General features: G+C 38.4%; 1 protein-coding gene across 1 annotated transcript; it reads left to right on the top strand.

Moving 5' to 3' along the window:
• The first annotated feature begins 15,670 nt into the window (after positions 1-15,670).
• Positions 15,671-23,386, top strand: GLYATL2 (glycine-N-acyltransferase-like 2). The gene is made up of 6 exons (XM_005862119.2): positions 15,671-15,954; positions 17,064-17,181; positions 18,549-18,656; positions 20,073-20,199; positions 20,294-20,474; positions 22,605-23,386. The coding sequence occupies exons 2-6, from the start codon at positions 17,104-17,106 to the stop codon at positions 23,011-23,013; spliced, it is 903 nt and encodes a 300-aa protein (XP_005862181.1). The 5' UTR covers positions 15,671-15,954; positions 17,064-17,103; the 3' UTR covers positions 23,014-23,386.
• Positions 23,387-24,568: the final 1,182 nt, after the last annotated feature.

Genomic DNA, 24,568 nt, shown 5'->3' with positions numbered 1-24,568 from the left:
ATCAGATGGAATTAATTGACCTCTTTGATTGCTTTTCTTGAGGCAAAGCCCAAACTGATTTCCACAGAGCCCCCTGAACTTTGTCCTAGGCATATTCCTCTAAAGTTATCTTCCTTGTAGGAAGGACTGGTCACTCATTATCTTCTTTTCCCTCACATCCAGTTCTATTCTTCCCACAGAATTCAAAGTGTCTTTATGTTGGCTAACTCCTTTGGAAGATAGCACTTTTACTTTTTAAACTTCATTTAAAAAAACTTTGTCGTTTAAAGTATTACATAAATCCCCCCTTCCCCCACCCCATTGACCCCTTCTAGCAGGCCCCTGCCTCCCACCCCCGACCCCAGGCCTTCACCACACTATTGTCTTTGTCCATGAGAGGTCTTTGGTTGATCTCTTCCATTCACCCACCCATCCTCACCTTCCCTCTGAGATTCAACAGTCTGTTCCATGCTTCTATGTCTCTGGGTGTCTCTGGATCTATTTTGTTCGTCAGTTTATTTTGTTCATTAGATTCCACATATGAGTGACATCATGTGATACTTATCTGTCTCTGATAAACTTTATTTAACTTAATATAGAAGACTGTAGTCTTTTATCTAAAAATTTTAATTTTCTTTATAGTTAGGCTATGTTCTATACCTTACTATATCTGGGCAGTCTTGAATTTAGTTTAATAAATGCTTTATGCTTCATGCTTGATGCAGTCTATGGTGAGAGACAAAGTAATATTTTAAGCTATTAATTTAATCGACATACTTACCCATTAGAGATAATCCATAAAAATGACAGCTAATGTTTATCATGCACTGACAGTATGGCAGACACTGTTGTAAATTGCTTTTCATATTTTAAATCTTAGTCCCTAAATCAACCCTATGCGGTAGGTACTTTTATCACCTACAAATAAGGAAATGACTACTAATGCTGCCGGCTCTTTACTTAGAGTGAATCAGATCATCATGACACAAAGGGATTATGTTCCTTGCCCAAAATTACAGTCCAATCAGTAAACAAGCCAGGAGTCAAACCTGAAAATCCGGCTCTAATTCCATGCGCTTAGTCACCAAACTATACAGAAGAGCATAGAAACAGAAAGCAGGAGAAAGCATGCATTGTAGAATAGGGTATAACTTTTGGGGGACTTGGGGTATTTATGGGCTTTCCACACTCTCCTCCTGCAGTGACCGCTTTCAGCCACAACTGTGCTCAGCCTGGTAGCGACGGTGCTTTGTACCACGTTTCCCTGCCACTCTGGCTGCTATTACCTGGACAGAGGATGAACATTTAGTCTGAGCTAGGCCAAATAGATGCTAGATGTGAGGGATTTAAAGTAGGATTCTGGGTGTACCTGTGTGAGGATGGGAGATGGAAGTTTCTGGACTAGTAGAGAAAGAGAGTCTAGAAAGGGGAAATAAAGTCATGGAGGATGAGGTTGAGAGATCCAGGGAAAGCATATCTTGGGTTTATCGTGGCAGATTTTACAGGCTGGAATTGCACAATTGATTGGGCTGGCTGTCCTTATGTTCTGAATTTCCTTTCAAACTGAGAGATTCCTTCTAAAATATTTCCCTTTTCTTTACATGGAAAAAAAAAGTTTCGGCTGCCTTAACCCAAGAAATCTTAATGCATGTGCAAAATTTCTAAGCCCTAAGTTACTGCTGAAAAATTTTGTGTTTCCTCCAGACTTTTTTGAGTTATTATATTTTTTTGTTATGATTGAGAACATAGTTTATATGCAGGTTGAAATATCTCTTTGAATATATCATGGTAATAAAAGGCTTTCTTCAGGTGGTATAGCCTTTTCAAGTATTTTTTTTTCTGATTCCTACATAATATTTTGTGGCTTCTTTATTTTCTATATGATTTTTCTTTTCTTCTTCTTGACTACCTGTGAGATGCCATGTCCCATGTGGCTTAGGGTTTGGGATCTGGAGAAGGGCCGTGGGAAAATGACGAGACAAGACAAGAAATAATAATTTGGAAATTGGTGGCCAGGCAGAGAGTCCAATGTTAGGGGGACTTCACTGGTGCCCAGGCCCTGCCAACCTTTTATTCAATTTTGGATACACATATTGCCCTTAGTCAGGCAGGCAATTCTGGTAACAGACAGACTATCTTAAAGGTCAGTAAATATCAGTAAAGATTTACTTTGAGACTATTTGGTCAAGAAATTGCTTGAGCCACCATTGTCTCGACTAAACAATTGGTGCATAGCTTTGGCCCTTGACAGAGCTCAAGGTTCATCAGCATTCTGGGCTCCTTGTTTACGCTTTTCTGATAGTGAAGACAATAGGTAGCTTCCAACAACTACCCACTATGTGAGTTAAAAATGCTCTATTTATCTTTATTCTATTTAAATAGATCCTGTAGGTGATATTCACTTTCCAAGATTTTTTTTTACCTCTTCCTCAAATTTTACAGGACATCCTCTGAGTGTGTAAGAGGAAGAGAGTAGCTTATTCAACTTTATGGCAGGAGATGAGACTCAGAGTTTATTTTGGCTGGAAGTCCTATGGCTTTTTGAGACCCTATGTACCTGATAGCTTCTTGCCCTCCTGGCATTAATAGATGGAGTACTGGAGCATTATCATTTGAATCACCCAATACTCCTTGGGAATATTGGCTACCTTCCTTTTAAGGATATGATGTACTCTAAGCCAGCCCCCTAGTGGCAGATCCTGTAGTTTCTGTCATTTCCTTCCTTGGCCCCTCTCACCTAGGAGACTATACTACTCCTGTCCCAGTCAACTCAGTATCCTCACCACATGAAAATGAAAACTGCTGGGGAGGGTAAGAGCTTCAAGCAGGTCTGTCTCCGCATTGGCAGGACCCAGTGCAAGGGTACAGATGCAGACTTAAATATTTATAGGCTAAAATTAGTTATGAAACTATAAGTAATTTTTATGCTCTTATCTTGACAAATATGTTTGTATAACCACACAACTAAGGAAACCCTAGGGTTTCGATGTGATTAAAAGCTGGCCATGTATCAAAGCTGCCTGGATTTAGTTATATTGAATATATTTGGGTGTTCTGTGTGATGGACTAGTGATATTTTAAAAAATGATAAAATAAGGATCTATGTAATTTATAAATTGTTAATGTATTTATTTAATTAAGTTCATTTTCCTTGCTTTCACTTGATAATAATTACAAAATATGCTTTTATAAACAATTTTCACATAATTTGCATCCTTTTGACATTATTGATAAATAAAATAGACTTTCTTGAATCATTTTAGTTCTTAGATTGAGTTTGATTAATTTAAATTTGGAGAAACTTCACTCTGCTGAGACAGTAACAACTGATATTAAATTTCTTAAAGTAACATATAAATTTAGAAATAAACCATATATATATATATATCAGACATTGTAATAAGGTGGGTTATGTAAGATAAAATTAGTATTGTAGAGATATTCCAAAGTACTTAAATCACAATCACATATCTTGCTATTTTACGATCTTTTAAAGTAACAACTACTATAGATCCTTAAAAGGATATAAATAATTGATGTCACATTTCAAGCATGTTCTTTCTACACCTACATGGATACAATTACAGAGCAATATTAATTACTGAACATCACCAAATGTTCCTTATTTCTTGTATGTGTGTGACTGTTGCAATATTAATTATGTAATATCATAAAATGTTTTTATTTACTTTATTATTGGAATCTCCAGATCTATGACTTGGAACACAAAGAAAATAGACACATGAAGCTTATGCAATAATGCATTGCATTCAGGCTACCTGAGCGGATTTGGCAAGTTAGGTCACTTCTCTTTTTTCTTACAATGTGTCAGTGATGGCACCACCTACAAACCTTCATGGTATTTTGATGGTAGGCTTTCATTTTAAAATGTGGAGCAGCATTTCCCTGAAGCCTGAACAATGTGAGTCGCAAGGACAGTTGTTTAAGGTGATAGGTTATACCATGTTAGCACAGAGAACTGGATCCCCAGTGGTAGAGGAGCTTGTGTGTTATTGAATAAATTTGTTTTTGTGAATGTTTGTCATATACTGGTTCCTCTGAAATATGGTGCCCAGGTCAGAGGTCAGAGGCCTCTTTTGCCTGGATATAATTAACTTCAAGTTCTCCCTCAGATTACGATGCACCAAGTACATTTTGATGGTCTGCACCCCAAGGCTGTACAAGGAATTCCACAATGAGACCTTCTCCAAGTTACCAAGTGGGATAAAGGAGTCAGGAATCTCTCACCGTAGTATTACCCTTCCCCTTCCCGCACCTCCTGTTCCTTCTCTAAAGCAGAAACATTTAGGGGAACAAACAGATCTTACAACTAGACTCTTTCCTCTCCCTCTTCTCTCTTACTGTACTAGACCCCTGGAAGGGTGTCCTCCTTGTAATATCCCCTTTTATTCATTAGAACAACAACTCACATAGCCTCAATGACATAAGCAAAAGGGAAGACAGTCTTTCCAGGTTTGATTTTTGATAAGATAGAGAGGAGGAAAATACTTTACTTTATTGTCTTATTTTGGAGAACCAGAAACTAATCATTCATTTTTTAAAAATGGCATTACTTTTCTAATGAAAGCCATATCTCTCCCACATGTGTATGCTCCAGGTTAATACTATTTGTCAGAGCAGTATAACTACATACATCTATGTGACCTGAAATCCTGCCAACAACTTCGCATGGTTGGTATAATTGTCCACATTTTACAGCTAAAGAGGCTGAGACCTAGGTTACTTTTCCTAAAGTCATATAGCTAGTTAAAAGGCAGAAAACTGGGTTTCAATAAATGACTAAGTGAATGGAATCCTTGGGTACGTGAATAAATAAAAGGAATAACAAATGAATGACTATCAAACCTACTGCCATCATATAAAGACACCGTATCAGTTAGGATTATTGGTTGCAAGCAACTCCCTGGCTGATTACAGTTAAAAGGAATGCATTGTGGTGGAAGAGACAAAACTAGCTTTGGAAACAGGGAGTGACTATGGGAAGTTCTGGAGGCCCAAGCAGCAAAAAGTGGAGCAGCAGTGTCCTAGAAGCAACCCTTTGATCATCTGCACCCTATTGGCCTTGCATAACCCACTCAGGATTCAACATCCCCAGTGAAAGTGTCTGGTTGGCTGATCTTCCCTTGATACCAGGGACTCAGAGGAATAAATCATGTTCTTGAATAAGAATGTGACATTATTAGGAAAAGGGGATGGATGCTGGGACTCCATATAAAACAATAAGTACCAGAACACTGACATCATGGCAGAGAAATAATACTTTCTTTTTTCTTTTTATTTTTTTTTTTGGTATGAACTATAAGCTTATTTTATTTTTTCCATCACCATTTATCCCCTCTATGCCCTCTTCCATCTCTTACACCCCCTGCAATCACCATACTATTGTCCATGTCCCATGAGTTCTCTTTCTCTCTCCTTTTTTTTTTTCTGTCCAATCCCTCTACCATCCTACCCCCCCCCCCCACTAGAGCTGTCTTACTGCTCTCTATCAAAGGGAAATAAACCAGTCAGAGAAAGACAAGTACCATATGATTTCACTTATATGTTGAATTTAATAAACAAACTGAACTACCAAGCAAAATAGAGACAGAATCATAAAAAATAAGACTTTCAAAACATGCAATAGGTTCCAGAGAGTGTACTTGGTGCATCTCATGTGTTATCTTGTTTCATGCTGGCAACAACTCTATGAGTTAGACAGTATTATTGTTTAAATGTGGTAATTTTGTCAACTGAGGCTATGGGAGGTTAAATTGGTCATTCAATAATACATAGATTCTAAGTTGCAGAACCTAGACTGGAACCCAGGTCCAATCCCCTAATGCTCCCGGTTTTAACAATTATTTTATTGTCTTTCTACCAATGGCAAGCAGAGGAAACTTGCAGGAGAAGGGTGGATGCAGCAGCCTGTTGTCCAAGTTCCTTTCAGTTTATTTGCTGATCTCCCAGAGATACTGAACCTAGAGCATTGTGGACATTTATTCTAAACTAGCTTGATTTAAAACAATTTAAAAAAATTTTCTCACCTTTTGAATCAAATAGTGTTTTATACCTTTCAGAATTTGTTTTCAATAGGAACAAGTTGAACAAACTATCTCTAAGTATTTATTTACCTGACTCTACCTTTTGTGGTCTTTCTGAAAATTCAGGCCACCACATAAATGAGGAAACTGGCAGATAATATGGTCTCAAATAGCTGATGGCCATCTGAAGCCAAATGGTGTTTGTCTTCTTATCTAGCTTGGAGGCTTTAGGCAAAGATTTTGGAGCCTTAAAACCTATGTAATCAGATTACATAGGTTTTGAGTCCTGGCTCAGCTATTTTCATTCTAAGTGATCTTGAGCAAGCTACTTAATCTCGCTGAATCTCAATTTCCTCATATATAACATGTAAATATAGTCATGTTTATCTCACAGTGTGGTTGTGAGGATCAAATAAAACAGCATGTCAATAGATTGTGCCAGGTTTATTGCTACTTAATAAATACTAGTGATTATTATTGAAAACCTATAGTCAGGCAACTTGGGGACATCTTTGAATTTCTGTTAGTTACATTCTCACTGTCCTCTAATTGAATGTTCATAAGCAGATTTAAAAGGCTTCCCTGGAAAATAGCAAATCCTTCTTCAGGAAGTATGAGGGGAGAGTGGAGATAGGGCTGGTTTTAAAAAATATATCAGCCCTAGCTGGTTTGGCTCAGTGGATAAAGCATCAGCCTGCAGACTGAAGGGTCTTGGGATAGATTCCGGTCAAGGGTACGTACTTGGTTACAGGCTCCTCTCTCACTGGGCCCTGGTCTGGGTGCATGCAGGAGATAACCAATCGATGTGTCTCTCTCACATCAGTGTTTCTCTCTGTCTCTCCCTCTCTCTTCTACTCTCTCTAAAAATCAATGGAAAAAATATCCTCAGAAGAGGATTAAACAAAACAAAACAACAGAACATATCATCTCATGCAAAGAATAGGGTAGAGGGAAAAAACATTAAAAGGTAATATCTTTTACTTCTCTCAGTCACTAAATTCTGCCAATCGTACCTTTGAAATCTTAGATTCATCCACCTCTTTCCATCACACAGTGGCTACTGCACTTGCTCAGGTGACCATCATCTCTTGTGTGTATCCTTCCAGCAGACATCTGCCTCCTGGGCATGTTTCTCCAGTCCTAACATTCCAATGGCTTTCCATCACCCTTAAGATAAATTAGAAACTCCTTAAAAGGGCTGGTAAGTCTCTTCCCACCTGGCGCCCTCCCATCTATACTTCAGTCATACTTGAGTTCTTCAATTAGATCCTCTAAAGTACTATATTCTCTCTTGCTCTGAGAAGTCACATACATTGCTCCTCTGTTGGGAGCATGGTCCTCAAAACCAACTCTAACATCTCAATTCTTCTTCATTTGACTGGCTCTAATTCATCTTCCAGGAGATTTAGCTTAATTATCACATTTTCCAGTCTAGGACAGTGTTGGACAGAGTGGACACTCAACCAGTATTTGTTAGATAAAAAAAGGAATGGAAAATAAGTGGTTTATTTTATCTAGTCATGTTCAATAAAGAACTTTAGGCAATTATTTCTATTTGTCTTTCTCTGAACAAAAATCAATACAGTTGATTCTTGAACATGGAGGTTAGCAGTGCCAAACCAATTCACAGTTGAAAATTCACATATTCCTTTTCTCTCCCCCAAAACTGAACTGCTTATAGCTTACTGTTGACTAGAAGCCTCACCAGTAACATAAACAGTTGATTAATACATATTTTGTTTGCTATATGTATTATGTGCTATATTCTCACAATAAAGTAAACTAGAGAAAAAATGTTGTTAAGAAAATCATAAAGAAGAGAAAATACATCTATAGTACTGTACTGTATTTATCAACACCATAAGTTTAAGTCATCTATTTACAAGATGAATCATCTGTCTGTCAGTACCTCATTAATACTGTCCTTTGTGATACAAAACACTGTAGACATTATATACAGTACTAATACTAGACATCAAAAGTGAAAAGGTAATCTAAAAAAGAAAACCATATTTATTTATAGGTATGAATTCATGCATTGATATTGAAGAAGCAGCAGTATGATAGGATTGCTTCACAGTAGCCTGGCCTCTACACTAATGAATAAATCAATATATAATCTTTATGGCATATAGTCATATTCATAATACAGTATTGGAAATTGTTACATGTTTTAAAGAAACCACTTTTCTGTGATGATAGGCTGATACGCAGTTTCTCCAATTATGAAAGAGAGAGGCATATTGTACAGTAAGATAATTCTTTTAAGCAGAGTTGTAAAACTGTAAGAAAACTAGCACACTATTAATTCTATATTAGCACTCACCTATGCCTATGCCTATCCTCACCTATGTAAGGATAGGCTATCCACTTCAATACCAGTTTTGCACATGATGTTCTACACAATGAACACTTAGACGATGATGATGATGATAATGATGACACAAAAACATCTCATCCAATTCTTGGTGTACAGCCATAACATTTTTACATGAAAACACTCCCATACAAACCCAGCAGGCAAGTTTATTAATTGTATGACATGATGATTGTTTACTATTCATTAAGTAAAAGTGGACCGTCATAAAAGTCTTCATTCTCATCCTTTTCCATGTTGAGTAGGCAGAGGAGGGGAAGAGGGAAAAAGAGGAGGAGAAGCTGGTCTTGCCACCGCAGAAGTGGAGGAGGTGAAGTGGAAGGCAGGAGAGGCAGACACACTCAGTTAAAGAAATCCCAATTTCTGTCTGACCCTTCGCCTTTTCATTCCTCTGAAAATATTTCCCTACGGTAGCAATTCTCCCACCATTTGCTTTAGTTTCAGTGTCCATATCATAGAAGGGTACATGTCAGAAAAGAAGTCAAAAGCAGCCTTGAATAACTGGAATCCTTCTGCCAGACTGTCTAATGTCAATTTATTTTTTGTCACTGTTTCTTCTACATCTTCCTCTGGCACAAGTTTGGAAGCATTCATCTCTATCAAGTCGTCTTATGTTAATTTCTCTGGTGTGGTGTCTATTGGCTCTTGAATTTCTCTATGATCCATATCTTGACATTCTTCACCCCACTTTTCGGTATATCTAAAATCTCTTTCATGATGTCCTTCATTGTTTCTGTCACAATCCTGGAAATCATGCATCTAGAAGCATTTTCTCCAGCAGGAATCTATGGCTCTCTTCATGGCTTTTACTGTAACAACAGTGGCATCTTTAATGGTGTAACAGACTTTCATGATGCTCTCTTCATCGGGGATCTCTTCCATAGCATTGACAATCATCTCCGAAGAGTTCCATATTACCTTGTTTAGTGATGATTCTTAAAGGTCCTTATGACCTCCTTATCTAGAGGTTGAGTCAGAGTCATCATGTCTAGGGGCGAGTAGACCACTTCAATGCCTTTGGTGTTGAACTCCTGGGGTTCTGAGTGGCCAGGGGATTGTCCAATATAAAAAGAACTTTAAAAGGCAGTCACTTGCTGGCTAGGTACTTCCTGACTGAAGGGAAAAACATCAATAGAACTAAGCCAGGAAAAGAGTTCTCATTGTCCAGGCCCTCTTGTCGTACAACCCAAAGACTGGCAGCTGGTGTTTATCTTTGCCCATCAAGGCTTGGGGTGAATAGCTTTATAGATAAGGGCGGTCCTGATCATAAACCAGACTGTATTTGCACAGAACAGTAGAGTTAGCCTATCTCTTTCTGCCTTAAATCCCAGTGCTTGCTTCTCTTCCTTACTAATAATGTTCTCTATGGCTCCCTCTCCCCCCACAAAAGGGGACTTTTGTCAGCATTAAATATCTTTTCAGGTAGGTATTTTTCCTCCTTCAGGATTTTCTCAATGGCTTCTGGGAATTCACCTTCCTCTAGGTCTGCAGAAGCAGCTGCTCCCGTTTGTTGACTTTTTGTTTGTTTGTTTGTTTTTAGAGCAAAACCTCTTTCTAAAATTATCAAACCCTCTTTCTTTGTCATTAAATTCTCCAGTTTTAGATCCTTTGCCTTCTTTTTGCTTTAAGTTGTTATATGATGGCTTCGCTTTTTCTTGAATCACATTAGAGTTTACAGGTATGCATTTCTTAGAGCAATCTTGTACCCACACAAAAGCTGCATTTTCAATAAGAGATAAAAAGGTATTTCACAAAAAGTGCAAGGTTTTCATGCCTGCTGGCATAGCTGCAGCGGCAGTTTCATGATTTTCCTTTTCTTTTTTTATAATGGTCCCTACACTGGATTTGTTTATCTTGAAATGGGCAACCACAGCTGCAGACTCCAATTGCTTGGTTGATATCAAGCAATTCAACTTTGTTTGGAATGTCATGGTTTTTGTTTGCTTCTTGGGGGCAGTTCCAGCATCGCCAGCGACACTTGCATGGGTCTTGGTTTCACACCAAACACAATGAAAAACAGTATTTACTACAATTAATTTTATGCTTTTATACTGCATCTTAATGTTTGTTTACATTTCTTGTGACTGCAAATGACACCATTCTGTGTCTGTGTGTTCATGTGTTTTTATAAATTTTAACTCTTTTATAATAGATTTGTGTATATTTTATGGTAGTAAATGATAAAATAGACTAGTGTCTACATACATTTTATGCACTCATGATATACCTTTTTCTTAATTTTTTTCAATATTTGTAGGCTACACAGTTTATCTGCGCATTTTTTCAAATTGTTATAAATCTCCCCCCAATTTTCCCAATATGTTTATTTTTTATTAAATTTATGGGGGTGACATTAGGTAACAGGATCATATAGTTTTCAAGTGTACATTTCCATGATATATGATCTGTATATTGTATCATGTGCCTACCACTTAAAGTCAAACCATCTTCTGTCACCATATATTGAAAAAAATTTTCATATAAGTGGACCGGTGCAATTCGAATCTGTGTTGTTCAAGGGTCAATTGTAGTTTTTTCTTTACAGTTTCCTAAGATAGGTTAATTGAAGTGTGTTGTAGAGAACACATTGTGTGTGTGTGTGTGTGTGTGTGTGAGAGAGAGAGAGAGAGAGAGAGAGAGAGTTTGGTTTTCCATCCATATACCAATTCATTTCTGATATTAGGATTTGGAAGATGTTGGTCGCCACCTCCATTAGGCTTCCTTCTTCACTTTCAGATTTCCTCCTTTTCCCTCATTATAGCAGGTTCTGTTTGTGGTCCCCAATATATGCATTCTCTCTCTTTTTTTCTTTAGACCACAGTTAGATCCCATTGCCCAGTCTCATTTGCAGTTAAGTATGGCCCACTGAATTGTGGCTAGTGGATTTTTAGTGAAATGATAACCCCATCTCAGTGATTGGCCCTTGCTCTCTTTTACCATGAGCTGAATTGGAGAGAACTCTGAGGTCTCAGAGGAGGATAGAACTACAATATGGGAAAAGCTTGCATCCTGATAGGACTGTGGAGAGTGATATAGGCAAGAGTAAAGTTTTATTGTACTAAGTCACTGAAATGTCGGGGTATCTACTCTGACTAATATAATTGTCCTTGCAATGTCTCAAAGACAAGATCTTTTAGGATACTACTTTACCATCCAGCTTCCCTCCCTTTTCTATTTTCAACCTTTTTTTCTACAAAAGACTGACAATTTGCATGTGAAAATACCAAAATGTCCAAGTTACATAAAGGCATGAGTCATAAAAGTGATTTCACTTGGGGTAGGAATATTTGGTGCAATAAGTGATTAGAAAAAAAATGTGATCATTCATACAGTTCTATAGAAGTAAGAGGGTGTGTTAAGGAAACTTACCTTAGTAATCATGTCTCCTAGGTATCTGGAGTTTCTAGGAAAGTCCAAATTTCATGGAATGAAATTCTTTCTGAGATGTGCAACTCAATTGTACAACCATTATGAACTGTCTTTATAAAATTTTTTGATGGCTTGAGAAATTACTTATGTAATACTTATTGTGGGACACAAAATTGCATCATCTTAACTATGCACAGTATGATCTCAACTGTGTAAAAGCTATGTACTTACTGGAAGGAATAGACCAACATTTTTTAAAAAAGGAGGATGAAATAACAGATAATATAACTACATACAATTTTGTGAACAAATTAATCACATAAAATTACCAATCTGTAAAATTTCTTTGATAGATTGTGTGATGCCGGGACTGACAGGCAGACCCTGAGTGATGGATGAATGGATTACTCTGACACATGTTTCTGTGAAAGAGAGGCTAAGGGACTGCTTGGCTCTAGGAGCAAACAGCCCTATTTGCCTGCCTCCTTAGGCTTTTATTGTAGCAACAGCTTGAACTAAAATGAACTATTAGATACTATCAGCAGGGTAAGCATACTTCAGAAGACACATGTGTCTGTAGTGTCCTTTAAGCAAGGACATGTCTAAGTAAACACCCGGGGGGCTCAGACTTGTTTGGAAAAGTCAAAGCAGGGGCTGTCATCACTTGTAGCTGAGGCCTCCCTAGAGGCCCCTGACCTTTTGGAGAACCCTCCTTACAGACTTTCCAACGAAGTCCCATGTTTCCCCACAGTGTGAACCATTTTTGGTTAAAAAAGATGGAATTACTAAGATTGTAGACCCAATGCCTTACCTAACAAGCACATACGTAGTACTACATCATCATAGGTGGTTTTGAATATGTCATTTGAAGTGAATGAAGCAGGTTTGTAAGAAGATATAATGGCCATGGGTAGGGGACCACTCACTGAAGAATCATGGTGTCATTAAAAGAACCTGGTCTTTGGCGTTTGATTGAAGGACTGCTGCTGGCCAGTTTTGTGAAACTGGGAAGACTAATTCTCTTTCAACATTGTTTTTCTTATTTGTGTGAAAATAACTCTTGCTTTATAATTTCATGAATGATTAAAATTTGTGATGTTGCGCTACACTATTTTGGAAAGTGGGTAAAATTTTTATAGCTTCTTTTCTCTTTTCTCTGTCATAACATCTCCAAAATGTTAATGTAGATCTGATACTTTTAGGTAGCTTTTTGTAAAATACAGATTCCCAAGCATTCTGGAACATGCTGATTCAGATGATTTGGAGAAGTTCCTGTATTTCTAACAAGTCAGCCCAGAAGATCTTGATAGGGATGGTGTGAGGAACACACTTTTATTTTTATTTTTTGTTGTTGTTTTTTTTTAAATAAATCTTTATTGTTCAGATTATTACAGATGTTCCTCTTTTTCCCCCCCATAGCTCCCCTCCACCTGGTTCCCACCCCACCCCATGCCCTTACCCCTCGCCACTGTCTTCATCCATAGGTGTAAGATTTTTGTCCAATCTCTTCCCGCACTCCTCACACTCCCTTCCCCCGAGAATTGTCAGCCCACTCCCTTTCTATACCCCTGCTTCTATTATATTCACCAGTTTATTCTGACTTAATTTTTAGATTCACTTGTTGATAGATATTTATTTGTTGTCACTTTGTTGTTCATAATTTTTATCTTTACCATTTTCTTCTTCTTCCTCTTCTTAAAGAATATCCTTTAGCATTTCATATAATCCTGGTTTGATGAACTCCTTTAGCTTTTTCTTGTCTGTGAAGCTCTTTATCTGATCTTCAATTCTACATGATAGCTTTGCTGGGTAGAGTAATCTTGGTTGTAGGTTCTTGGCATTCATCACTTTGAATATTTCTTGCCACTCCCTTCTGGCCTGCATGGTTTCTGTTGAGAAATCAGGTGACATTCGTATGGGTACTCCCTGGTAGGTAACTAACTGTTTTTCTCTTGCTGCTTTTAAGATTCTCTCTTTGTCTTTAGCCCTTGGCATTTTAATTATGATGTGTCTTGGTGTGGTCCTCTTTGGATTCCTCTTATTTGGGGTTCTCTTCGCTTCCTGGACTTGTAAGTCTATTTCTTTCATCAGGTAGGGGAAGTTTTCTGTCATGATTTCTTCTAATAGGCTTTCAGTATCTTGCTTTCTCTCTTCTTCTGGCACCCCCAATATTCGGATGTTGGTACGTTTGAAATTGCCCCAGAGGCTCCTTATACTATCTTCATATTTTTGGATTCTTTTTCCTTTTTGTTTTTCAGGGTGGGTGTTTTTTGCTTTCTCATATTTCAAATCTTTGACTTGATTCTTGGGATCCTCTAGTCTGCTGTTGGATCTCTGTATATTATTCTTAATTTCAGTCAGTGTATGCTTAATTTCTGACTGGTCCTTTTCCATTTTTTTTGGCATTCTCATTAAGATCTTTGAAGGTCTCACTAAGTTCCTTGGAGGTTTGTAGAAGATTCTTATAAGTAATCTTATAACTGTGGTTTTGAACTCTATGCCCAGTAGTTTGCTTTCCTCCATTTCTTTCATTTGTGACATGTTTCTTTGTCTCCGCATTTTGGCTGACTGCAAGGACCCACTGTGTCTATAGTAGAAGAACTCCTGTGCTAGAGACACCCTTATGGGTAGGACTTGCTTCAGTGGGGCTTTGGTGCTCACTGAGTCTGCCTCTTGAGTGTGTCCCTTATGGATGTGAGGAGTTGAAATCTGGTATCTGACTACTGGGTACCCTGGCTCCTGGATCTCCAAGTCAACCACTGTGTGAGTCCACCCAGCAGGAGCTACAGTGATATCAGCAGATTTTTCCTCTTTGTTTGGGGTTTGGAAGTTTTGGAGTTCTCTGACCCAGCTGCAGTTTGTTAGGTTAGGCTGCAAAAGGGCAGGTGGTTCCTTTGCCCTGCTGCACACAGCTTGGGTGGGGATGTAACTTGAGTGGGGCGGGGTCTCAGTGAATCACCAGGGCGGAACAAACAGAAATGGCTGTTGTCAGCTGACTCTGCAATTCCTCACGTCTCTGCGTCTCTGCGTCTCTGCATCCCTGAGTCCTGCGCCCCCACAGTAACAATGATCCCTGCGAGCAGCTCTGTGAGAAAGCCACCCTTGCTTTCCGACCCACTGCAAGACAGTCCAGTTTCTCCCCGTAGGAGCCTGGGTCCCCAGAGTAAATGAGTTCAATGCATTCTCGCCGTAAATGATTTTAGTGCATTCGGAAGCTTGTATCCCCTTCTGATTGAAAAAACTGTGCACCCAGTTGCAGCTTGCCTGGCGCTCGCGCTCCTCCATACCTCTGCTCTTGGCGCCTCTGCACCTCCTACCCAGTCTCAATGCACTTTTTTCTTTCCTTCTAGTTGTAGAACTTCTACTCGGCCAGCTTTCCCGTGGTTCTGGATGATAGCTGTTTTGTCTTATAGTTGTGGTTTTAATGTGGTTGTGGGGGGTAGCAAGGACAGGTTTATACCTTATGCCGCCATCTTGGTTCTCCAGGAACACACTTTTAAAAGACAGAATTTACCTCTGTTCCTCTCCAAAACTAATTCCAATCCCCACCAAACTTTTGTCCAGTAACTCTTCTTTTTTTTTATGTTTACAATGCCCTTCCCTTATTTGTCTCCATTCATTTTAAAGAAAAAAAAAAGGATAACTTGTACAAAGCCCAGTTCTCAGGCTTACATCCACTTGCCTGAGGAATTCTTGGCTTCCCCCCAGGTCACATGATTGAAAGCATTGGGCCAGGCATTTTGAAATGAAATCAAATTTTTCAGATCTTCTGTTTGCCCTAATGATACTATTTAAATAACTCTGCAGCTGGATAATTTCTGCCAACTCCACAGCATGCCTTATTATTTATTGCTTTAGAGTATCCAATCAGCTACAAGTGATGATATATAAATAAAAATTTTCAGTGGGAAACATTTTATAATGGTAGAAGTTTTCCAATATAGAACACATTCCCTATCTTCCTCTGATCCACAAAGTCTCTGACTTCAAGTCAATGAACAGTTCCTTCAGTTGACCCATTAGGAACCTAGTTCTTCTTGGAGTTCTATGCTGCATAGTGACGTCTGAGTCAGTTCAAGTTTGGTGTGGTGGAGTCTATAAGGTGGTAGCCACAGAAGTTTCTCCATTGCCACACTGAGTGACTGCAGAAGGTGGTGTGCACACAGGTCTACAACAAAACTTCAGGTAAGCAGATTGTTTTGGACAGCAGTGTCTTGTCTTTTTAAGTCTTCCAATTAATTAGGATCCTGCTTCTAAAGAATTTGTATTTATGATGGTTACTAGACTTATTGCGGTGATCATTTCGTAATGTATAAAAGGTTGAAACACGATGTTGTACACTTGAAACTAATATACTGTATATCAACTATACTTAAAAAGAATTTAAAAAAGAATTTGTATTTATATTCCCATGACAATTCTGTAACTACCAATTTGTACTTCTTAATCCCTTCACCTTTTCCACCTAACCTGCCCAACCCTCCTCCCATGAGACAATGGTCAAAATTTTCTCTCTATGAGTCTGTTTCTGTTCTGATTGTTTGTTTTATATTTAGTTGTTGATAGATATGTATTTATTGTCATTTTATTACTAATATTTTTTTATTTTTTTTTCTTCTTCTTCTTAAAGAAGACCCTTTACATTTCAAATGTAATTCTGGTTTGGTGGTGACAAACTCCGTAGCTTTTCTTGCCTGGAAAGCTCTTCATATGTCCTTCAATTCTAAATAGTCAATTTATACTTGGGTAGTATCACTGCTAATCAACAATTTTCTCTCCTCTGATTTTGTTTATTAGAAGAAAGGGACTACACAATATGGTCTTCAGAATCTTTTCCAGAAAATCTCATTCTCTCATGATGGCTGAAAAATACCACTGATGCTATGGCAACATTAGAGCATGTGTCTCAATGCCTGGAGGGGCCTTGAGGATCCCTAGAGACAGTGCCTGAAAAGATACATTATTCTCTATTTGCATCTGAACAGCTGAAGACATTCACCTCTCAGGTCCTTGGTCTGATTTGAATCAAGTGGGCTTTCGGAGATTTGTTTCACCAGATATGTTAATGTTACTTACCTTGGAATTATAGAGAAATCATCAAGGAGACCCGAGATCCAGTTGCAGCTATGGGCTTTAGTTTCTTATTTGTAAAATGAAAGGGTTGGATTAGATAATTTCTAAAGCCCTTTACATCTGACCAGTGTACGGTGTCCTAGGTGGCTTCACTTTTCTCCTCTCCCTGGACACCTGTCTAATCTCTCCAGGTGTTTTTGTTTGTGTGTTTATTTCTTTAGATCATCTTCCTGAGAAAAGGGGGCTGAGGTGTTACACAAGATGTTTGTGATTAATGAACCCCAGAACCTGCAGATTCTGTATGAATCCTTGGAAAAGAGCATCCCTGAGTCCTATAAGGTGAGAGAGTAGTGGGTGATGTTGAAAGACAGGGCTGAGGTGTAAGGAGGATAGATTCAGGGCTCAGAACCTTTCCCAGGTGGATGGAAGTCCAAGTTTAAAGTCAAATTCCTTCTTCAGGGATGATTTTAATAGCTATATCCATTTACCTACCTTACTCTTTTTCAGCTTAAACATCTTTTGAGATAACTATATTGCTATCTCTAGTGGATACTTCTTTACTCCAGGCTATTGCAATAGCTCCCTGTTTTCAATATTACTATCTCACCTGCAACTTGGTGAGCAAGAGTCATCTCTCTGAATAAATATAATCATATCATTCCTTGTTTTAAAATTTCAGTAGAGGTTCAGTATTCTGTATATAGAATAAAGTCCACAATCCTTAATTGGGTATACAAAGGTTTATTAAAAAATGCTCCAACCTCTTCTATTCGATCTCCCAACATTCCCTTGTCATACACCACATTACAATTATTGAGCCCCTCACTGCAGGTAGTTCTGCAGGTAGAATACAATCTGCTACACCTTCAAGAATTCATTAATGCTTTTTCTCCTACCAGGAATTACTTGCCATCCTTCTCTCTTTATCTTGCCAGGGAAAAATTTTACTTATCCCTAGGCCCAATTCAAGTATTACTTCTTCTATTAGTCCTCCACCACTTCCTCCCTGGGACACCACACCACCACACACATACATGTATCAGAACATGTGTCCCATTATGATCAGACCAGGTATTTCTCTCCCCTTCCAGATTTAACTTAAAGGCAGTAGCCATGTTATTTCCTCTTTGAATTTTCTATACTTGACAAACATCTGATATATAATAGATACCCCATAAGTAATATGGTATGGTATGAAATTAAAAAATGGGAAAAAATGCTATGAATGTTTAAAGAATGAATGAATGAATGAATTTCAAGGGACCCAGGTTTTTTTAAAAAAAATATGTTTTTATTGATTTTTAGAGAGAGGGAGAGAGAGAAACACTGATGTGAGAAACATTGATCGGTTGACTCCCACACATACTCCCCACTAAGGATTGAGCCTACAACCCAGGCATATACCCTGACCAGAAATTGAACCATCAACCTTTTGATATCTGGGATTATGCTCAACCTACTGAGCAACACCAGCCAGGGGAAGGGTCCTACTTCTTAATGATTCAGCTATTAACTTGGATTTTTGTGGATCCTCACTGGGCCATTTTGAAGCATATCTTCCAATAAATAGTCCAAAGAACTATTCTGGAAGCCCTGGTTCTATCCTGTTCAGCCTCCCTAACTCCTGGTCTTATTTCCTATACCAGATCCAAGGCTCTATTTCAAAGAAGAACTTCCTCTCCTGTTTTGTTCTGTTGCTCTTGTAGGTATATGGTGCCCTTTTTCACATTAAAAATAAAAACCCATTCAACCTGGAGGTGCTGGTGGATGCCTGGCCAGATTATCAGATAGTCATTACTCGACCTAAGAAAGAGGTGAGAGCTCAAGCTACTGAATACCAGGCTGGTCATGCTCTGGATGATTTCTCTGTGGTAATGAGAGAACTGAAGCTGGTGGCTGGGAAGAACAACCTTGGCATCCCTGATTCATGTAGGTTTTGAAAGGCTGTTTGAGGGAGAAGGTAGGACAGTGAGATTAGGCATGGGAATAGACCAAATAGCTAATAGTACAGTCTTGTAAATAACATTAGGATCCCATCTAGTGCATTCTTTTCTATTAAGAGTCTGATCATAGCCATGCACCTCAACATAGAAGCCTATGGCTGGAAGTGGTTAGAAATGTTTGTCTTTCTCTATGACTTAATAAGCACAATACAATAATACTTAAGTCAGTATTGGGATTGAGATCTAAACCTGCCAAGTGGCTAGATGTGTGACCTTGGGAAGACAGCTGCTCTCTTAACTATAAAAAATAAAGTTGTTAAAATTACTATGTGAGAGAATTGTTAAACAACAGATAAATCATATATATTTAATCAGAATGTCTTCCCCATCTTCCAGGTTTGGGGAGTATAAGCAGTGAATTCCTTCCATCTCAGAATAGGGATATTTTACCCTCCCCCTATTTACATAGTCATTAGGTGAGTTAGAACACATCACCTGCAGTGACCCCCAGGACCTCCCCCCCCCCGCCCCCACTGGGTGTCCGAAGCAGAAAGTAAGCAGGTAAGCAGGGGCAGACCTGGCCCTCTACTCCAGGTGCTGCTCTGAGCTCTGGATGATGGATCTTTCTCAAAGTCCTCTTTATTCACATGTGCACCAAGAGTCAACTGCCATACCAGCCCCAGAGTGCTGAGTCAGAATTAGCTTAGGCATTGTCTCCTCACAGACTCAGGGTTGACCGCCGCCCCCCCAACCCTGTTTCTTATACTTCTCTTTATACCAGAGGCACTCTCTCTTTTAGATCTTTATCTAACCCTGATGCCTCTTCCATCCCAGATAATGGAGCTACTTACCTACCCTCCCAAGGGCAGCTGACTTCAGTACACCATCAGAAAGGAAACATCTTTCATAGAGACATAGTGGGGAGTGAGGGGGTGAGAGATCAACCAAAGGACTTGTATGCATGCATATGAGCATAACCAATGGACACAGACAGGAGGGGTGGTGAGGGCATGTGCTGGGGTGTGGGGCGGCTGGGGAGAGGTCAAAGAGGGGGGAAAGGAGACTTACATAATACTTTAAACAATAAAGAATTTAAATTAAAAAAGAAAAGAAAGGGAACACCGTCAGGGTGTCAATAGTGACTTATTATTCAAGGGATTCCAAGGCCATTTTATACACCTCTCTCAGAAAAACAGAGGGCATCATGTCTCTAGCACTCCAGACATAGGCAAGAACATTTGGTAAATTATAGTGCTATGTAAATTTGATTGATATTTGTTATATCAGGAGATGAAAGATGATCTGGATCACTATACCAATACTTACCACATCTTCACCAAAACTTTTGACAACTTGGAGGAAGTCCTGGCATCCCCCCAGGTTATCAACTGGGAGCAAGCCTTCCAGATCCAAGGTAATTGGTCTGAGTGAATAGGCAAAGGCCCCCTGGTTTGTTCACAGTCGATATGGATGGGGTGATGCTGAGCCTGTCTTTCTCCTCTCTCCAGGTTGCCAAGAGAACTTGGGTGAGGCAATAAGAAAGGTTTCAGCTTCAAAATCAGTGCAGATGGATTACACGAAGACCAATCTCTTTACGTTTGATATATCAGAGAAATTCAAGACATCAAGTGATGGCAATGTGAATTTGATGGAGCTAACTAAAATGCTCAACATGGATGAAGCTAGCAAGTGAGACTTTTTTTTTTGCTTCCCAAATTCCTGATAGAATCATTCAGTTGCCATGTTAGATTAAATTTGGAAATGTAAGATTTGAGGCTAAATTATGATGAGGTACATAGTTGCATGGGTAAAGGAAGGAAACTTGGTTTGCTGAGCATGGGCAGTGCCTTTACTAGACAAGTCCTTTACCTGCCAGAGTACTGGACCTCATGGTGGCACTGAAAAATCTTTACTTTTTGCAAAAATGCTACATGGTGTACAAAATATACAAGCAGTCAAAATAAAAAACAAAAGTTTGCCTACGTGGATTCTCCACAATCTTTCCTTGAGGTGTAAATATGCTTAGCATTGGTGTTTATGCTTTTAGTACTATGTGTGATTTTGTTGTTATTTTTTCCTATTTTTTAAAATAACATACACACATACTGTATTGCAGCTTACTTTTTTCACTCAGCCAATATATTATATACATCTTTCACATAAGCTCACACAGATATCTTGCATTTATTTGGACAGCTGCATAGATTTCTATAATAGGGAGGTACATAATTATATATTACCATATTAACACACATTTAATTTATCTCCAGTTCTTCCTAATAACAAAAATTCTGTAATAAATATCTTCATAAATAGATCACTGCACAAGTTTTATAAATAATTCTGAAAGATGGACTCCTAGAATTGAAATGGTTGGATCACAAATATGTACATTAAGTGAAGATATTACCAAATTCGATGGTAAAACTTTGATGATTTAATATGTGATAGCATAACATCTGAAACTACCTAAGTGTTTATCAGTAGGGGCATGGATAAATTCATTAAAGTATAACCCAAACACTGGAATAATATGCAGCTATTAACAAGAATGAAGCAACTCAACCTGAATTGATAAGAAAAGAATTCCAAAATACATTGCTAAGTGAAAAAAAGAAATGGCAATTCAGATGGACAAAACATTGTATACCGTATGCTATCACAGTATGTACACATGGAAAATTGCATAGAATTACCTCTAGAAAATTACCTAAATACATTTTATGACTAGTTGCCTCTAGAGAAGATAACTGGGTAATAGGGGATCAGAGAGAGAAGTAATTATTTTCAGTTAATATCCATTTATGCTTTATAACTGTATTACTAATTCAAAAGAATAACTAAAATATAAATTCCCACTCACACATACCATTGATTTAGCTGGGAGAGCCAACGATATTTAAATTTTTCTTTTGTCTATCTGTGTTTCCAAATGCTAGTTATTCCACAGGAGGAGGCAGGCGACAAGGCTCCAGGCCTTTGAGGAAGCAGGACTAGGATCAGGTCAGGCACAGAAAAGAGCAAAAAGAAAGCCTCACTCCTGTGCAGATGATTTAGTGCCCAGTGACCTCACCCTTGAGCAAACATAGATCCACTTTGAAATTGACAAGTTCCTGAAAACTCTTCCTCTCTGGGAAGGGCTAAAAGTTCTTTGAAATCTTCCACCTGCCCCAACCTCCCCTGCCACAGAGGATGTTTTTCTGATTTTGCAGATAAGAACACTAACTCTCAGATAACTTATCCATTGAGAGAATCAGGATTTGTTACCACCCCAAAATCCAACATCTCCCCTATATTGATGCTTCTCAAATGGCATTTTTGATACTTCCCATTTGTTGATGGGCTTTGGGACACATGCAGCTGTAAGATTAACATTACTCTCATCTTCCTGCGACATACATTTTATTGAATTATCTGTTAAAATAAATATTATCTTGTCTATTTAGATATTTTGTGTAGTAGAATTCAGAATCCACTTGTTTCCCACGTGAACCTTCAAAGAAAATTCAGCCACATGAAAGGTCGCTCTGGGGTACATCTTTGTTATTTTAGGAACATCAGCTCATTTTATTCTTCCTTGAATATTTGCTTCGGCTTTTTCTGAGATGTGCTTTCTGTATCATAAAGTAATTAGTATTTTCTCCCTCTCAATCATTTGGGAAGATTTTGAAGCAGACATAAAAACAGTACTTTTATTGTTCATCTGTTTCCTCCTCTAAGCTGTGGGATCCTAAAGAAAAGGAATGGTATCATATTCATACTCTGTAATCCTGGTGTTTGGTAAAAATTGGCTGAATAAATTCTTTTTTTTCTTGGCAGGAAAGGAGACTTTCCGAGCATCTTCTTGGATGCCTCACATGCAGGGCTTGTGAATGAGCATTGGGACTTTGGAAAAAATGAGAGGAGCTTGAAATATGTTGAACACTGCCTCCAGCATTTTCCAGGATTTGGCGTGCTGGGTCCAGAGGGGGTTCCTATCTCTTGGGTTGTGATGGAACAGTCCTGTGAGATAAGAATGGGTAATACTGTCCCTAAATACCGACGCCAAGGCAACATGGTGCAAATTGGTTATCAGGGGTTAGAGTATTTTATTCAGAAAAAAATGCCGTTCTATTTTCATGTGGCAGATAGTAGAGAAAGTTTCATACAGGCACTGAGAAGCTTTGGATTTAAGTTTTTTCCTTGTGGCTGGCATCAGTGGAATTGCACCCCCAAGAAATATTGCTGATTGGTGCCATTGCCCATTTCGAGCCTTTATTATCAGTGAAAACACATCAGCACAAACACAAACATGGTAATCTATATTAGTGCAAGAAAAATCATCCAATTATCTGGGGTCCATGAATTACCTAAGCTCATCCTTATGTAATATTTTAATTTTCCTCCTCATTCAATTTATAGAAAATTAAAAGCTTGGCCCATGGATGCCATACTTTTCCTTGATAGTGACAGACATTTCTGAATTAAAATCACCCAATGTCAATCATTAGTGCCAAGAGAATCCTTTAAAAGCAATATTTTCTTCTTTGAAGATGTCTTTTGTGAAAGAATCCTGTTTTTTCATGCTTCTATCTTTGAAAATAAAAAGTCTGCTTGAAAAATGTCTCCTCTGGTACCCTCCCCTACCTCTTACAAAGTTTTCCAAAGTACTTTTCAGAAGCACTCAGTATCATTGCTTTGGGTCCTGGGTGCTTTGGGTCCTTTGAGATAGTCTCCTGAATTAAAGTATGGGACAGTTTGATTTCCTTCTTTTTCCCTTTTTAATTTTTTTAATTTCTTTATTGATGAAGGTATTACATATGTGTTCTTAGCCCCCCATTATCCTCCAGACCAGTTCGGTTTTCTGACTAGCTTTTATTATAGGGGTTTGGTAGGTTGAGTTGTGTGTCTTCATATTCAAGATGATTTTTATATCTATGCTGTATTAGCTTTGTAACAAATGACCACAAACTTAGTGGCTTAAATCAACAAAATATAAGATAATATTATCTTACATTTCTGCAGTCAGAAATCCAAAATAGGTCTTATGGGATAAAAAATCAAAGTGCCAGCCAGGCCTGTTCCTCTGGAGGTTCTTAAGGAAGAATCCATTTCCTCCTCTTCTCCAGTTTGTCCTCATTCCCTGGCGAGTGGCCCTCTACTTTTATCCTCTTTACTTAGCCTTTGTTTCTGTATACAAGTCTCCCTTCCTCCTTACTAGGACACCCGTGATTACACTTAGGGCCCATTTGGGTTGTAACGCAGGATAATTTTCTCATCTCAAAGTGCTTAAATTAATCACCTCTTCAATATCATATAATTTAACATTCAAAGCTTCAAAGGATTAACACCTGGACATCATTGAGAGTCATTGTTCAGCCTATCATGTATGAAAATTGAGTTTATGTTTCTCCATGAGCAAAGCCACAAATGCTTCCAATCTGAGACTGATTAGCATTTCTCTTTTTTTAAAATTACATTTATTGGGGTGACATTGGTTAATAGGGTCATATTGGTTTCAAGCGTACATTCCTATAATACATGATCTGTATATTGCATTGTGTGTCCACCAACCTCAGTCAAATCATCTTCCATCATCATATACTTGGCTTCCTTTACACTTAACCATTCCCCCACCACCTTCCCTCTGGTCACCACCATAATTTTGTTTGTGTCTATGAGTTTCAGTTTTATATCCTACATTTAAGTCAAATCATTCAGTTCTTAGCCTTCTCTGACTGACTTATTTCACTTAGCATAATATTCTCAAGGTCCATCCATTTTGTTGCAAAGGGTAAAATTTT

The sequence above is a fragment of the Myotis brandtii genome, unplaced genomic scaffold (genome assembly GCF_000412655.1).
Source record: "Myotis brandtii unplaced genomic scaffold, ASM41265v1 scaffold1609, whole genome shotgun sequence".
NCBI classification, from domain to species: Eukaryota; Metazoa; Chordata; class Mammalia; order Chiroptera; family Vespertilionidae; genus Myotis; species Myotis brandtii.
Note: the sequence above shows the minus strand (reverse complement) of the source record. Positions and strands in the feature narration are given on the sequence as shown.